The 16628-nt window shown below is 37.0% G+C and overlaps 1 protein-coding gene across 1 annotated transcript in view; it reads right to left on the bottom strand.

Annotated features, from left to right (window-relative positions):
• DSCAM (DS cell adhesion molecule) overlaps window positions 1-16628 on the bottom strand; it is a 933525-nt gene that overhangs the window by 180569 nt on the left and 736328 nt on the right. Inside the window, exon 15 of the mRNA XM_078146483.1 lies at window positions 10657-10824. Coding sequence (XP_078002609.1) covers window positions 10657-10824 — 168 coding nt within the window. The remainder of the gene's footprint in view (window positions 1-10656; window positions 10825-16628) is intronic.

The raw sequence follows: 16628 nt of genomic DNA, 5'->3' as shown, positions 1-16628 counted from the left end.
CAGGTCAAGGAGAAAATATTACAAGCTGCCAGAAGGAAACAATTCAAGTACTGTGGAAACACAATCAGGATAACACAAGATTTAGCAGCTTCTACATTAAAGGACCACAGGGCATGGAATATAATATTCTGGAGGGCAAAGGAGATAGGATTACAACCAAGAATCACCTACCCAGCAAAACTGAGTATAATCCTTCAGGGGAAAAAATGGTCATTCAGTGAAATAGAGGACTTTCAAGCATTCTGATGAAAAGACCAGAGCTGAATAGAAAATTTGACTTTCAAATACAGGACTCAAGTGGAACATGAAGAGGTAAACAGGAAAGAGAAATCATAAGAGACTTATTAAGATTGAACTGTTTACATTCCTGCATGGAAAGATGATATTTATAACTCATGAGACCTTTGTCAGTATTAGGGTAGTTGGAGGAAAAAAATTATATGTATGTATATGTAGATAGATAGATAGAGGGCACAGGGTGAGTTGAAGATTAAGGGGTCATATCTGGAGAATAAAATTAAGGGATGAGAGAGGATTATACTTGGAGAAGAAGAAAGGGAGAGGTAGAATGGGGTAAATTATCTCACAAAAAAAAACAGAAAAGAAAAGTCTCTTACAGTGGAGGGCAGGGGAAGGTGAGAGGGAATGAGTGAATCTTATTCTCATAGGATTTGGCTTAAGGAGGGAATAACATACACATTCAATTGGGTATGGAAATCTGTCTTACCCTACAGGAAAATAGGGGGAAGGGGACAAGAGAGCAGGGGGATGATAGAGAGGAGGGCAGATTGGGAAAGGGGTAATCAGAAAAATACTTCTGAGGAGGGACAGGGTCAAAAGAAAGAATAGAATAAATGGGAGGGCAGGATAGGATTAAGGGAAATAGAGTTAGTTTTTCACAACATGTCTACTATGGAAGTGTTTTGCATAACTGCACATGTACAACCTATATTGAGTTGCTTGCCTTTTCAATGAGGGTGGGTTGGGAGGGAGGAAGAGAGAAAATTTGATACCTAAAGTTTTAAAAACATATGTTTAAAAAAATGTTATCACATGCTACTGGGAAATAAGAAATACAGGAAATGGGGTATAGAAGTCTATCCTGCCCTACAGGAAAATGGAAGGGGAAGGGGATAAGAGAAGGGGAGAGAGATAGAAGAAAGGACAGACTAGGGGAAAGGATATTCAGAATGCATGCCATCTTGGGGTGGGGGGGGGGGAGATGGGGTGAAAATTTGGAATTCAAAAACTTGTGGGAGTGAATGTTGAAAACTGAAAATAAATAAATTTATATTAAAAAAACAGCCTTGAAGATCTAATAAAGGGAACCTGTATTTTATTCAGTTGCCACAAGTCCTATTTGTAAGCTTTTAAGTTACAGAACTACGTAAATCCAATAAAATTTTTTGGCTAATTTTCAAAATTACTCTATATTGATATTAAATGCAATAATAAAATGAATTTTGGGAAGACACCAAAATTTATAATGACTGGTTCTACTTGCTAGAATGTATCCTACCCTGTTTATTTCTTTGATAAACACTACTACATAGCAGCTAGAAGTCTTGAAAGTTATATTGTAGAAGATCTATAATGGAATGTCCCAGAGATTTCTGTTTGGTTTTGTACTGTTTAATGTTTTAGTTAATGACTTTGATAAAAGAAAAAGTAGAATAAGAATTAGAAATGGAAAATGATTATTAAAATTTTATATTATACAAAATTGGGAGACAGGTAATGGATTGACAGGATCTAGAAAGACCTTACTTAGCATGCTACATTGTAAGGTCTTAGATTTAAGATTAAAAAAAAATAGTTTTACAAAGAAAGATAGGGGTGATGTGAGCTGGGGTGATCTTTGGAAAAATTCACACCTTCTCAGAGCACTGTAAGTTTAGTATGATTCAACAATATCATATAGGAAACAAATAAAACTAATTTGATCTTAGGGTGCATTGTAAGGTTAAATGTTTAGTACAAGGAAAGTGACCTCTGGTTAGCTCCACATTTGGTGTATTATTCTCGGTTCTGTGTACTATATTGAAAAGATGGTGAACCCAGGATGCTGAATGGCCTGAAGTGCCTGTCATATGAGTATCATTTTGAAGGAAATAGAAATGTTTTACCTGGAGAAGGGAAGGCTTAGTAGGGAGAGCATGATAATTGTCTTCATGTATAAGGATTGTTAGGGACAAGATGCATTAACTTATTTTTCTCAGTCCAAGTGGGTAGACAAGGAACAATAGATAGAAACTGTGGAGAGTCAGCTATAGACTTCCTATAAAAAAAAAAGCCTTAAAAATTCAGTCTCAGAAATGGAATATGCATGTGATAAAAAAAAAGTCTACCTTCATTGGGCATCTTCATGTAAATTGCGTGACTTTTGCAAGCAATTTACCCTATCATATACCAGACAGTGATTTGCTATATGATAGAGTAAATGGTTCATTTAGAAGCTATGTGGTACAGTGGCTAGACTAATGGACTTGGAGTTAGGAAGCTCTGAATTCAAATTCTGCCTCATTTACTAGCTGTGTGACCCTGAGCAAGTCATTTAACCTCTCTCAAGCCTCCATTTTCTCATCTGTAAAAAGGGGATAATAATAGTACTTACCTCTCAGGGTTATTATGTGAGGATGAAGTGAGATATGCATAAAGAGATTTGCAAACCCTAAAGTGCTATACAAATGCTAGCTAGCTAGCTGTAGTAGTAGTAGTAGTAGTAGTAGTAGTAGTAGTAGCAGCAGCAGCAGCAGCAGCAGCAGCAGAGTTGTAGTAGTTGGGCTAGATAGCCTCCACTCCATTCCAACTTTGCTATCCTCTGATTCTCAGTAACTCATCTCTGATAAGCACCAATATCAAAATAGAATATTAATTCTTTCCTTAAGATATCATTTCATTTTTTACCCTTAAACTAAATTTTCAAGCCTAGAACCCTTTTCCCAATGAACTATATACTGAAACCTGTACTTATAGATGACAATGAAATTACCATGCTCTTGGTAACTGGGAAAAACCAAACAAACAAAAAACCAAAATGACACCAGGGTCCTTCTCTACTCAAGCCTTCATTCTTTGACCATCTATGTGGGGAAAAAGCATTTTTCAATGATATTCTTCTGATATTATTGATCTTTTACTCTCACAGGGCAGCTTTGTAATGAAAATTATGAAAGGGTCAGCCATACTCAAGTGAGGTCACAAAACACTAGATAAAATGTAACTTTCAAGATGCAGTTGAAATTGGAGAAGCAAGTCATATAATGTAAGGCTAATCACAGATTCTGGTAAGGAATATTGAAAATCCATTAAGCATTATTCTCTACGTACTCATGAGAATAAAATTATTCCAAACTATGAAGAATAATTGGAAAGGAAGGTTGATGAGTCTCATCTTTCTTTTATTTTATTTTTTACCTTTACCAATTTGCATGAAGCAAGATGAAATTTCAGAACTATTTCAATTCTCATTTCTCTTACTGTTTGTGATTTATTGTTTTCATGTGGTCAATTAATTTTTTAATTTCTGAACTCCCAAGTTCCAAAGCACACACCTCATTGTGCCTTTGTGCCATCTCTCACTACCTTCTTCCTCATAACCCATGCCTGCACTATATATGGCCAAAGGATTTTGGGCATCCAGTGAAAAATGTGGGGTTTCCACTGCATTCTCCTGTTTGTCATGTGACCCCTGGTAACCAACCATCTTCAGTCTGCCTGTAGTCTAACCTATCCTTGGCAGGAAGAAGTTTACAGGTTGTGCAGGTCTGTTATAACCCATCCATTTTAATTCTCCTCACTCCCCCAAGTCTCACTCCAGATCTAACCTACCCTTTTACACTATGCTTTTGGGAATGTCTGCTCCACAATGAACAAACATGCTTTTTCCTTAAAACTTTTCCTGTTTCAGTCCTTTCATCTTTTGTTACCCGCTGAGAGCTGGCTCCATCCTCATGACACTGATTCCCAGTTGTATTTTCCAGTGTAGATTATACTGTCACTCATGCCCCCTGACTTACTGATCTTGGTGGGGGAATTGGGATACTTCTTTCTCCCTACTGTGATTTCCAGATCCTTCCTTACTCTTTTCCCTTGAGGTTCATGCTATTCAAATTTATCACCCAATCCAGAGCCTATTGGCTATTATATAAACATCCCCAGGACAATCTACTTCTTTCCTCAATTACTTCAGTGCCTGGTCCAGAGTCTTTCTCTCTATAACAACTCCTGCCCTCATACTTCAACATACATATTGATGCTCTCTCAAATTCCCTAACATTTTCCGGTTCCTCAATCTAGTCAGTTCCTATAACCTACTCTTTCATTCCATATGAGCTGCATGGAGATGGCCATACTTTTGATCTTGCTGTCACAAGTTTTCCTCTATCATATTCGTGAATGCCAGGATTCCTTTATCTGATCATAATCTTTTTCTGCCTCCTTTGATCCCATGGCATGCTTCCGAAAGGGGCTGAAAAAAATCGCAAGCTGCACTAAGCCCCACAAATTTAGGCTACATGATTTTCAACTGGGTCTTCGCTGAGGCAAGGCAATCTTTTATACCTTTCTAATTTATTTACTATTCTACAGTGGCTATTCCAAATTTTTTATCCTTCCTCAAACTTCCCACAACACTCCTTCCCACTGAGGTGAATCTTCTTAACTTTCACTTCAAACACACACACACACACACACATACACACACACACACACACACACATGAAATAATTTACATAGAGCTCCTTCTTTTCCTTTCTTTCTCATCTCACATCACTCAAATGTGTTACCCCACTGTCTCACATGAAGAGGTGGCCTTTCTCCTTATCAAGGCTAGTTTATTGACATGCTTCCTTGACCCTATCACTCTTCCCCGTCTACAATAGACCCAGTTCTTCTGTCATATCTCTCTGTCTCTTTCTCTCTCAGTTGCTTTCTCTTTCATCTTCAGTCTCTCCTTATCTGCTAACATCTTTCCTGCCTAAAAACAAGCCTATTTTTCTCATCCTTAAATAAAAAAGAACTCTCACTTGATCCAATCATTTTCACTGTCTTTAGATTTACCAATTTTTTTTGGTTTTTGTTGTCAGTCTAATGACTTTGTCTCAATCCTTACTCTTGATGTCTTTGTAGCATTTAATACTGTTGACCACCCTCTTTTCTTGGATACTTTCTCTTTGAGTTTTTTTTTTTATAGTACTGCTTTCTCTTGGTTCTCCTTCCATGTGTATGATATTTCTCAATCTCCTTTGCTAGATACTAATCTAGGTCATGTCCACTAACCGTGAGTGTCTCCCAAGTTCTATCTTTGTCTCTTTTTTCTTCACTTGCTATACCATTTCACTTGGTAATCACATCCGCATTTGTGAGTTTAATTATCCTCTCTACTAAGATCTACTAAGATGTGACAGTTTTTTGAAATCTTTTAGACAGTTTGACTGCATAACATGAAGTTTAAAAGATGCTGTGACTTCTTTATAAGAGTTAACTTCATCATTTCTTTGGGCTACAGCCTGAACTTATTGAGTTGATGTGCTCATAAGATGTTTTGCCTGGCCATAAGCCTAGTACCAGACTGGTCTGGTAAATGTGGTCACTGACACAGGACGTTCCAGACTCTCCAGTCTAGACTTTGTGTTCCCCCCTTAACAGTGGACTTTGGAAACTTCCTTTTGCAAGCAAGTCAGAATGATTATGCTAAATGTAAGCCCACCCTATACCTTTACCAACTGTAAAAAAGACTGCTTTGTCTGGCCCCTGAGGTGCTTTGGGAATCTCACTTATTGGCATCTTTTAAGCTTGCTAATAAATTATCATGCTCAGAATCTTTGTGCCTCAGTTTTTCTTCATTGCAGATTTTTTTGGTTACATTTCCAATCTTTTTTCCTGACCTCCAGGCAGGAAGCAGTCACCAATTGCCTTTTGGAAATATTAAATTTGATGTATCCCCAAATCCAAACTCATTACCTTTTCTCCAAAACCTTCCCACTTTCTAAACTTTCCTATTGCTGTCAAAGGCACCACTATCCTTCTAGTCACCCAGGCTTTCGATCTCAATGTCATCATAACACCGACCCAACATTTATCCTTTATATCTAATCTATTGTCAAGTCTTGTAATTTCTACCTTCATAATATCGCCCACATATGTACTCACATAGCTACCATATGCTTGCATTCCTAACTCAATAGACTTCAGTGGCTCCATTACATTCAGGATTATATATAAGATATTTCATCTTCAGTTAAAGCCCTTTGCAATTTCATGAATTCCTACCTTTCTAGGCATATACTTTACTCTCCTTCACTTCCTCTGTGATCTGAAAATGACATTCTGTCTCCATTCTCTACTTTTTCATTGTCTGTTCTCCAGACCTGAAATGCTTCCTTTTCTTACGTCTTCCTTGTGGTACTCTGGATTTCTCCAAGGTTCAGTTCAAATTTTACCTTCTGTGGAGGCCTCTCCTGGCCCACCCTATTGTTAGTACCATTTCTCTGAGATTGTTCACCTTCAACTTACATTCTAAATATCTTGTATACACATTGTTATTTACATATGGTCTTACCATTAGAATATGAGCTTTTCTTGAGGGCAGAGACTATTTTTTTTGTCTTTCTTTGAATTCTTGGCACTAAGTATAGTGTTTAATAAACATTAATTGACTGGCATTTAATTTCATTTGAGAAAACCCATCTACCAAAGCAAAAGCAGGATTGTGTGAATGTGTATTTGTTTTAAAAGAGTTTTACTCATGCTTTCAACTTCATAAGTAAAATGAGTGGAAGTTGAATGTAAAAGATCGATTGTATAACACTGAGGCCAGCAAGTGTTGATCTTCAAATCAAAAGGCACTTCCAGGTAGAGCTAATGAATGTGAATCAGCAATCTGGCAACAGTCTAACAATGACGTGGTGTGTAAATGATCAGACATAGAACAGAAAGGTTATTCACCTGCCCTCCTGCCTGGAATAAGAGACATTGCCATGGCAACTGCCATCTGAAGCTGAGGCCAAACAGAAAGGAAAATTAAAGCATTATCATCATTAAGTAATAGCCAGTTCCAGCAGCCATGGCCCATAGCAAAATGAAGCACAAATTTAGTCACCTTATAGAAAACGTCTGAGGCTGGTGGGAAGGTGGCATGAGCTATGATTTTTAAAAATTGTAATTGCAAAGTCTTTCATTGTTACTGGATAATGTCCCCCTAAAACTTATTATTTTAAAATTATGATTATGCTGAAGTAACGGGGATTTTGCTCAAATTGAAGATCAATTGGAGATCAATAATCAGCTTCAAATTTATCAAATACATGTGACAGATGGACATTTATTTATCTGGCACCTATAATAATTGTTTTAAAGTCTGCAATAAATTATATATGAATTACCTCATTTGGGCCTCAGAATCATTCTGAGATAGGTACTACAGGTATCATTATCCCTGTTTTGTAGATGAAGACATTGTGGCTCAGAGAAATTAAGTGTTTAGCCCATAGCCATGTAGTTGGTAGGTATCAGGGTAGGAATATAAACAAAAGTCTTCTGACTCAGGTTCCAGTGCTCTATCCACACTATCAAGGTACCACTAAGGAATTCAGAGAATTGTAAAAATTCATAGTTCATTAATCTTTACAAAATCATTTGGACATGAGAAAGGGCAAAACAAAACAAAGTGTTGTAATGATCATTGTGCAGTTTGGGCAAAAGGAGGCTGAGTATTCATATGAAAAAAGTCAAGGTCACATATAATAGGGGAAAGAAAGTGAACAGAGGGTCCAAACCCAGACTTTTTTTGTAATCAAGTATTTAAATATATGCACACATTACATACATTCTTTTTGTTTTTACCTTTTATCCTTTAACCTCGTTTTCATGGTTTCATGGGTTCTATAAAGACCAAGACAACTAACTGTCCCACTCACAATTATCCAAGCTTCCTTTTCCTACTCCTAACCAACCACAATTCTTTCTATTACCCTACTTATCACTTGATTAAGAACTTTAACCAGTCACCTATAGGAAAAGCAGTGAGAATTCTCTGATTGATTGAGATTCCATAAAATTAAATGAAACAATAGGAAAATAAAATAAATAGAAAAATAAAATTTATTTTATTCTTTCATTTGAACTCTGTTAGTACTGAAAAAAATATACCTGGTCTTGGATATGTGAGCTAAGTGGGAGATAGCTTGGTGTAATTAATGAAGCACTTAACAGGGTTTCAGGAGACATGGGTTCTATTCCTAGCACCACTGCTTAAAAACTGCATAAACTTGGGCAAAACATGTTTCCATTATGGGGTCAGTTTTCTCATTTGCAAAATTAGGAGGTCAGCAAAGACATCATTTAACGCTAAAGTATCAGTTGAACAAAAATGGCAGGGAAAAATGCAAATAAGTTTGGCATAAATTAGGTATAGACCAACATTTCATATTATATGTCAAAAATAAATGACAAATGAATACAGGGCATGATACCATGAGCAAATCAGGGGAGGAAAGAAGAAATTACCTTTCAGATCTATGCACAGAGGAAGAGTTGATGACTAATGAAGCAATAAAAAAAGATCATAGGAAATCACAGATAATTTGTAGTATGTAAACATTAAAAAGATTTTATATAAACAAAACCAGTGCAATTAAAAATTAGAAGTGAAACAGGTAATAGGAAGAAAAAAATATAACAAACTTCTCTGTTCAAAGCCATATACCCAAGATATGTTAGCAACATTCAAATTTATGAGACTGCCATTAACAAATGGCATAGAGAAATGGTCAAAGGATATGAAGGTATCTTTCTTTTTTCTTTTTCCTTCCTTCCTTTCTTCCTTCCTTCCTTCCTTCCTTCCTTCCTTCCTTCCTTCCTTCCTTCCTCCCTTCTTTCCTTCTTTCCTTCCTTCCTCTCGTTCTCTCTGTCTCTCTTGCTTTGTCTCTCTCTCTCTCTCTCTCTCTCTCTCTCTCTCTCTTGAGTCTCCATATCTTACCCATACTGGAAGTACAGGGGCCACTCATTGGGCCCAATCCCACTGTTTTAGCAGCATGGGAGCATTGACCTGCCCTGTTTGCCCTTTGCTCTCAGGGGGTCATCATATTTGTCATAGACTTAGGGTGTGCACTGAATCAGCTTAGCATACTGCAGTTCAGAATTCCTGAGCTCAAGTTCTAGTCTCCACCTCCCAAGTAGCAGGACTTATAGGTATGCACTATCGTGTCTAGGTAGTAGGTGGTTTTCAAAGAACAAAATCCAAGTTATCAACTATCATGTGGAAAATGCTCCAAAATAACTAATAATTAGAGAAACACAACTTAAAACAGTCCTGAGATTCCATCTTGGACCCGTTAGGTTGATAAAGATGACAAAACAGGTAAATGTTTGTAAATTTGTAAAAGACAAATGTTGAAGGGGCTGTGGGAGAATAGGTACTACTGCAGGTATAGGTATGAATTAGTCCATCAATTCTGCAAAACAATGTGAAATGATGCCCCCAATGTTACAAAATTGTGAATATATTCTTTTTGATCCAGTTTTACCATTACTTTGGGGTACAAAAGTGGTCAAAGAAAGAAGAGAAGGACCTATATATACAAAAATGTTTATGGTGGCTCTTTTCATGGAAGACAAAAACTGGAATCTAATGAGGTGTCCTCCTATTAGGGAAGTGCTAAACAAATTGTGGTATATGAATTTAATGGATATTACTGTGCCATATAAATTATGAAATGTATGGTTTTAGAAGAAACAGAGAAAACCTGCTTTTATAAATCTGATAGAATGAAGTAAGCAGAAGTAATAAAACAATTTATACATCACCAACACTATAGAGAAAAATAAACTTGAATAACTTTAAAACTCTGACCAATAAAATGATAAATGATAAATCCAGAGGACTGAAAATAAAACATACCTCCTGCCAGATAAGTGATGGACTTAAAAATGTAGAATGAGACATATATTTTTGGAAATTGTGGATTTATTTTGTTAAACTATGTTTTTTTTTCCATTTTATTCTTTTTTCAATTAAGGGAACAATGGGAAAGAGATAAATCTTTGTATAAATAATTTTAAAAAGAAAAAAATGTTGTTGGTTCAGAATAAATGGCCTGTGCAGCTAAGTGGTGCAGTAGATAGAATGCTGGGCCTACAGTCAGGAAGATGAATTCAATTCTGACCTCAGACACTTAGCTGTGTGATCCGGGCAAGTCACTTAACCCTATTTTCTTCAATTTCCTCATCTGTAAAATGAGCTGGAGAAGGAAATGGTAAATCACTCCAGTATCTTTGCCAAGAAAACCCCAAATGGGGTCACAAAGAGTCAGACATGACTGAAAACAACTAAATAACAACAAATAAATGACAACAACAATGTAACAATTTTTTAAAAAATCTCCTTTTGAAATTAGTATCCAAATATATGAATGCAGCTAATCAGTCAGAAGAATGAGAATATTGTCTGTCTTTTATAGATACAGAAATATGCACTCATGAAAGGCACCAAAAAGTACACTTGTAAAGATATAGTTATGATATGAAAACTTATTTTCCAAACAGGTTAGCTCATTCATGAAAAGACACAGATATTAGGTAAATGGAATTTTCAAGCCCACAGAAATAGCTGCAATGCTGTTTTGATTTTTAAACAAGAAAAAAGCCAGACTGTACCTGCTTCATCAGCTGTAATGGTGAGCTCATTGCTGGCTTCACTCTTGCCAATTCGGTTTTTGGCATACATGCGGATGCTGTAGGTGGAGGAAGGATGGATATCAATGATGGTGGCCGAGTTCAGCTGAGGGGAAACATCTTTGGTTCTCTGAGCAGAATCCCAGGAGTCTTTTAGGTTTGGGTTTTTTTTTTTCAAAAAAGAAGAGATAGAGACTTGAGTTTTTTCCCTGACTTTAAAATATTCATAAATGATTTTTATTATATATCAAAGTGAATTCTCAAGTGGTAAATATTTTAAGTTATTAGGTAAAGTCAGATGTCAGCAAAGAAACAATACCGCACCCATGGATCATGCTTTAGCAAATGAAGGGCTTCCAATTTCACTGTATTCAGGGAGGAATGTTTGAAGGAACACAGTACATGATGAATTTTAGTAATAATGGTGAAGAAATAGAAGTCAGGGAAACTGAAGCAAGGAGAGTAAAACAAACAAATATGTAAGTAAATGGGCAAACAAACAAACAAATACTTTTTTTAAATCCCCAAATAAGCATTGAAAAATTATCCAGAATGTTAAAAAGAATTAGAGTACAAAAAAAGAAAAAAATCTTGCTTCTGCTGAATCTTTGAAAACCTTCTTTCCCCAGTTGAAGAAGAGCCAAAATGAAGTATCTACTAAGAGGAAAACAAAACAAAGCAAAACAAAATTTCCCTGTCTAATTAACTTTCAGTTCTCAGGCACATAGTGAGGGAAGTAAATAGAGCATTGGACTTAGAGTTAGGAAGATCTGAGTTCAATTTTAGCCTCAGACAGCTGCCTAGTTGTGGGATACTGGGCAAGTCACTTACACTCTCTTTGCCTCAGTTTTATCATCTGTAAAGGAAAGTAATAGCACCTACCTACTAGTATTGTTGTGAGGATAAAATCAGATGATGTATGTAAAGTGCTTTGCAAACCTTAAATAGTTATAGAAATCATTATACAAATGACAGCTCTTTTCATTATTCCACTTAAGTATCATTTCATTGAATCTAATGAATCCATTAGTTAATTAAATTAATTATTACTAAGTGCCTACTGTGGTCAGGACAGTTTGTTACTGGAGACACAAAGACAAACATGAAACAGCCTCTGCCCTCAAAGAGTTTACTATTACTAAAGAAGATAAGGATCACTGATCCTCAGAATGTAATTCTGGATAGAGTAGGCATTTGCAACCATATTTTGTTTACTGTTCACATAATAAATATGTGGTGTTAGTATAGTTTATTACAATATCCAGATTTGAAGTAGTTCTGGAGGAGTGGTAGTATTTTAAGTCTTCTGTTGACTGCATTATTTTCCAGTCAATGAATACAAATGCCTTCCTCTCATTGTTCTTTACCTCTCTTTACCTTCCTTCCTCTTTTGCTCTTCATTTTTACTCATTAATGGATTAGTTGAGGTATTCTCAGATAAGGGTCATGGGGAGAGCTAAACCACCCTAACTCCTTTTTACAACCGCCAGCCCTCACCATGACACTGTATGATGATGCAATGGAAAGACCATTAGGAATGTCTGCCATATCCAAACTGTTGAATTCCTATCAATCCTTTAAAGCCCAAATCAGATGCCAATTCTTCTAGAAAATCTTCACTGATGTCTCCTGTCAGTAACATGCCTTACCTCTTTGACTTCAAATAGTTCTTTGTTTGCACTTTGATATACTTGTGTATGTGCCATATCATTTTCCTAGAATGAAGATCAGGGATGGGTACTGGATCTTATTTTTATTTTATGTCTGATCTACCTAACTGAATTGGCAGAAACTATCCTGTGAGACCTTGGAAATATCTCATGATTTATCTGAGCCTCTTTTCTCATTGATAACCTGAGAAGGGTCAACTTGATATTGCAGAGAATTGGCTACTGAGCCCAGTGTTTATGAACATACACAGAGTGCCACTGATGCATTTCTCCATGAGGAAGAGGCTAGGGAGCTCACTTCCAGGAGAGCCATGGATATATGTAATGAAAGTGCCTTGAGGAGATTTTGGAGTGTTTATGTACATTCTGTAACTGGTTTAAGTCCACTTACCACATAATGAAGAAGAGCCTCTTTGGCTGCAGTTATAGAGTCAGAACTGGGGAAGGGGGGGCAATCAAAAGGCACTAGTTGTCCTTGTCCCTTTCTCTTCAGCTGCCCTCCTTGTGGTTTGACATCTTCCAGTCTGCATTCTGGTAAGAGAGGAGAGACAATGCTGTAATGCCAGATGTTGGCCTTGGACGGGGAGCAGTTTCTCCCTATCTGAGGTTGACATGTGGCCTGTGAATAGGGATCTCAGTTCTTTTTCTCAGTGTTTGCTTTTACATTTAAAATGAAGTAGATTAATCTGGAAGCTATGACCTTTAGAGTTTTGAAAAGTCAGCAGAGGGAGCTACCTGAAGTCCAAAAGCCAAGGAGTCAAACCTACTCTGGGTTTTGAAGCCAGTCTAGCATCAATGCCTTAAGAAGTGAGGAATGACTTTCAGGATGGTAGATGAGAAAAGGGCTGACAGTGATTCTAATGCTGCATTTGGAGGTGAACTTCCTGGGACTCACTGCATACAAAAGTTGGCTTAAGGATGAGTAGGCTCAGATTTCACTCAGTTTAGACCCACCAAGTTCACATCCAAATGCAGCATTAGCACCATTGACAGAAGAGTCCTGATCTCACCTACCATTGTGAAGGTCACTTCTCACTCCTTAATGCATTAATGCAGGGATGACTACAAAACCCAGCATGGACTTGACCCTCAGACTCCTGGAACTCTGCTGGTTTGTTCTTACTTTTCAAACCTCAAAAAGTCAGAGCTTCCAGATTAATCTCCTTCACCTATCATGAAAGAACAATACCAAGGGAAAGAACTGAGGTCTACAGGTAGCCTTATAGCATTATCTCTCTTCTTACCAGAACACTGACAGACCAGGAGAAGTCAAAGCATAAGGAAAGAAACTGAAAATAAGGGACAAAGCCAACTAGTGCATTTTGATTGTCCATACCACCTTCCATCTCCATCTCCACCCCCCCCACATACTCAGTTCTGGTTCTGCAGTCTTAGTCAATCAAAGAAGCTCTTCTTCATCATGTGACAAATGGACTGGAACCAGTTACGGAACGTCTGTGCATGCTCCAAAGTCTCTACAAGGCACTTCCATTATGTGTCAGCATAACTCTTCCAGAAACAGGTTTCCCAGACTCTTTCACTTGAGGAATTGCATCAGAGGCACTCTGCACATTCTCATAAAGACTAGGCTCAGTGGGCAGTCCACCATTGCAGAGATAATCTCCAAGGTCACTCCCACATCAAGAATTCTGTGATGCTAGTTATAGAGTCCTCACAATACATTTACTGCTGTAAATGGAATTATCTTTAGAGGGTTGTCTAGAATTATTAGAGAAGACCCTCAACCCACTCAGAGGAGCAATAGCTACAGGATAATATGTCATTTTTACCACAACTCACTATGGAGTCCTGGTTCTCAGATTTACAGGTTTACTTAATAGCTTCCTTGCTCTTTAATCCTTAAGTAGTTAAAGATGAGAAAAGATTTATTTTGGGAGGAATGGGTTGCTGAAATTGAAATATAATCTTTGTTGAACTTTTCTATAACTTATAGTCTTCAAGTTGCCTGAGGTACTGAGAGGTTATATGAGTTTCCTTGGTCACAAAATCAGTGTAGAACTCTCTTGTTGTATCAAAGTGTGTAAGTTCCAGATAATTGTCCAGTTTTTGCTGAAATCTATGGTTAAAGTGACTCACAAGCTTTACAGTTCCTCCTCTTCTCCCACCCTACTAGAATTAGCAGGAATAGGAATAATAAGAAGCTGACACCCATAGCCACATTGGAAATGCTGATCTTAACTTTGATCTGTCTTCACAGCAGGACAATTTTCTGGAAGATCAGACTATGTTCCTGCTTCTAGGTTAATTGGGTGATTCTAATTTGTGCTTGTCAACTACATATTGGACATATCAGTATTAGTTACTTTGGTCATACTTTGTTTTAGTGGCTTCACATTTAAACATCCCCAACTTTTCATCATTACCTATGTATATTAGATTGAAAAGTCTCTGAGCTTGTGCAGAACCATTCCTACTTTCTTTGTTTTAAGCACATTGTAGTCCAATCAGAAAATTTTAGGATAACAGTGGTAGGTTTTGCTTTTTTTCTTCTAGACAAAGGACCTATCAGGTATTGCTCTCAAAACATATGAATGGATCTAAGAAAGATCCAATTATAATAGGAAACTTCAAAAACTTGGTTTCAGGCATTCAAGAATTAAATTTCCCACTAGAATACTGAGGGATGGGTGATCAGATTTATGACTGGAATATTATCTAATCCAGCCCACTCTTCTAAATCAGATTGTTCTGAAATTATCTTTAAATACTAGATTTCTACCTCCTTTGTAATCACTAAAGAGTTTTCACCAACTGCTCATTGTGGTATGTTACCTAGGTCTATCCTCCTTAAACAATTTCCCATGCTCCACAATTTGTCCTTTTCCCCTTCCCCATCAAAATTTTTCACTCAGGGCCAGGATCTCAGTTAGTTATTAGGATAGAAGGCAGTCTGATACTAAGCAACACAAACATATAAATAAAATAGTTTTTGTTTCTAACGCAATGCTTCATCAAAGGAATGACCATCTTATAATAGATTTTCAGGTACTTCAGCAGGCAAATGGGCAGATATTGGGGGTGAAATCTCTTTCTATAACCCTTCTCAAGACATATTACAGCTGTACTGTCAAACTCAAATAGAAACAGATCCCTGCAGCCATGTATTTACTTTGTTGTTACTGTTGTTCAGTCATTTTTCAGTTGTGTCTGACTCGAGATTTTCTTGGCAAAGATACTGTAGTGGTTTGCCATTTCCTTCTCCATATCATTTTACAGATGAGGAAACTGAGGCAAAACAGGGTTAAGTGACTTGCCTAGGGTCACACAGATGGTAAGTGTCTGGGACCAGGTTTGAATTCAGGAAGATAAGTGTTCCTGACTCCAGGCCCGGCATTCTATCCACCGCACCACCTAGCTGCCTGTAGAGCTTGCTTAGAAAACCACAAATTTTAATTATGTATGTATAGTACATTTTTGGTTGGTTTTGTTAAACATTTTCCAATTACATTTTAATCTGGCTTGAACTGCATTCAGTAATTTTCCTGGCCACTGCAAGATGTGAGCAGATAGTTTGACACTTCTGGATTACAGGTGATGGCCTACTTCTGCCTATGAGTATGATCAGTTCTATAAAAAAAAAATATAATAATTTGAGATCTACCCTCAGATCTTCTTTTAACTCGGTGGTTATCTAGGAACAAGAAACATATCTACATATGACTCAGTTTCTCCATCCATAAAAGTGAGAATAACACTTCACAGTGATAAATTTAGGGTTAAACTAAATATGAAAAGTATGAAAGCACTTTGAGAAATCACCAGTGTTATTAACAGCAAAACAATGACATCTATTCTCTTCCTGTTTTAATATACCTATTACCTTTTTCCTCTTGTCTATGATCAAACATAGCTGCTGACTACCAATTGTAGACTATTCCAGAATAGCTGAAATTATTAAGTAAACTTCCGGCTAAAATGGTAATATTAAAGGTTCTAGCTAAACCCATACCTCTTCAAGAACAAATACTGACAATGTAAGAAAAGAGCTATTTACAGAAACAAAAATAAAATCACTAAACTCCTCTAACCCATAAAGGACTACACAAGAAGCAGCTCTGGGGATTAAGTGGTTTTTGACTGAAGCTAGTGACATTTGGAATCTAGGAATACCCTAGGAGATTAGGTAAAAGGTAGTACAATCTCAAGTTAAGCCATTCCAGAGCTAAAGCCTAAAGCTGCTGACCTCCAGCTACAGCACAAGGAAACGGTGAATGTCAAATGTGACCTGAGTTGGGAGATGTCCCAGGATGGATGTTGCAAAGT

This window comes from Phascolarctos cinereus, unplaced genomic scaffold, assembly GCF_003287225.1.
Source record: "Phascolarctos cinereus isolate Bilbo 61053 unplaced genomic scaffold, phaCin_HiC Scaffold_726;HRSCAF=1367, whole genome shotgun sequence".
NCBI classification, from domain to species: domain Eukaryota; kingdom Metazoa; phylum Chordata; class Mammalia; order Diprotodontia; family Phascolarctidae; genus Phascolarctos; species Phascolarctos cinereus.
This window is presented reverse-complemented; position numbering and strand designations above follow the sequence as displayed.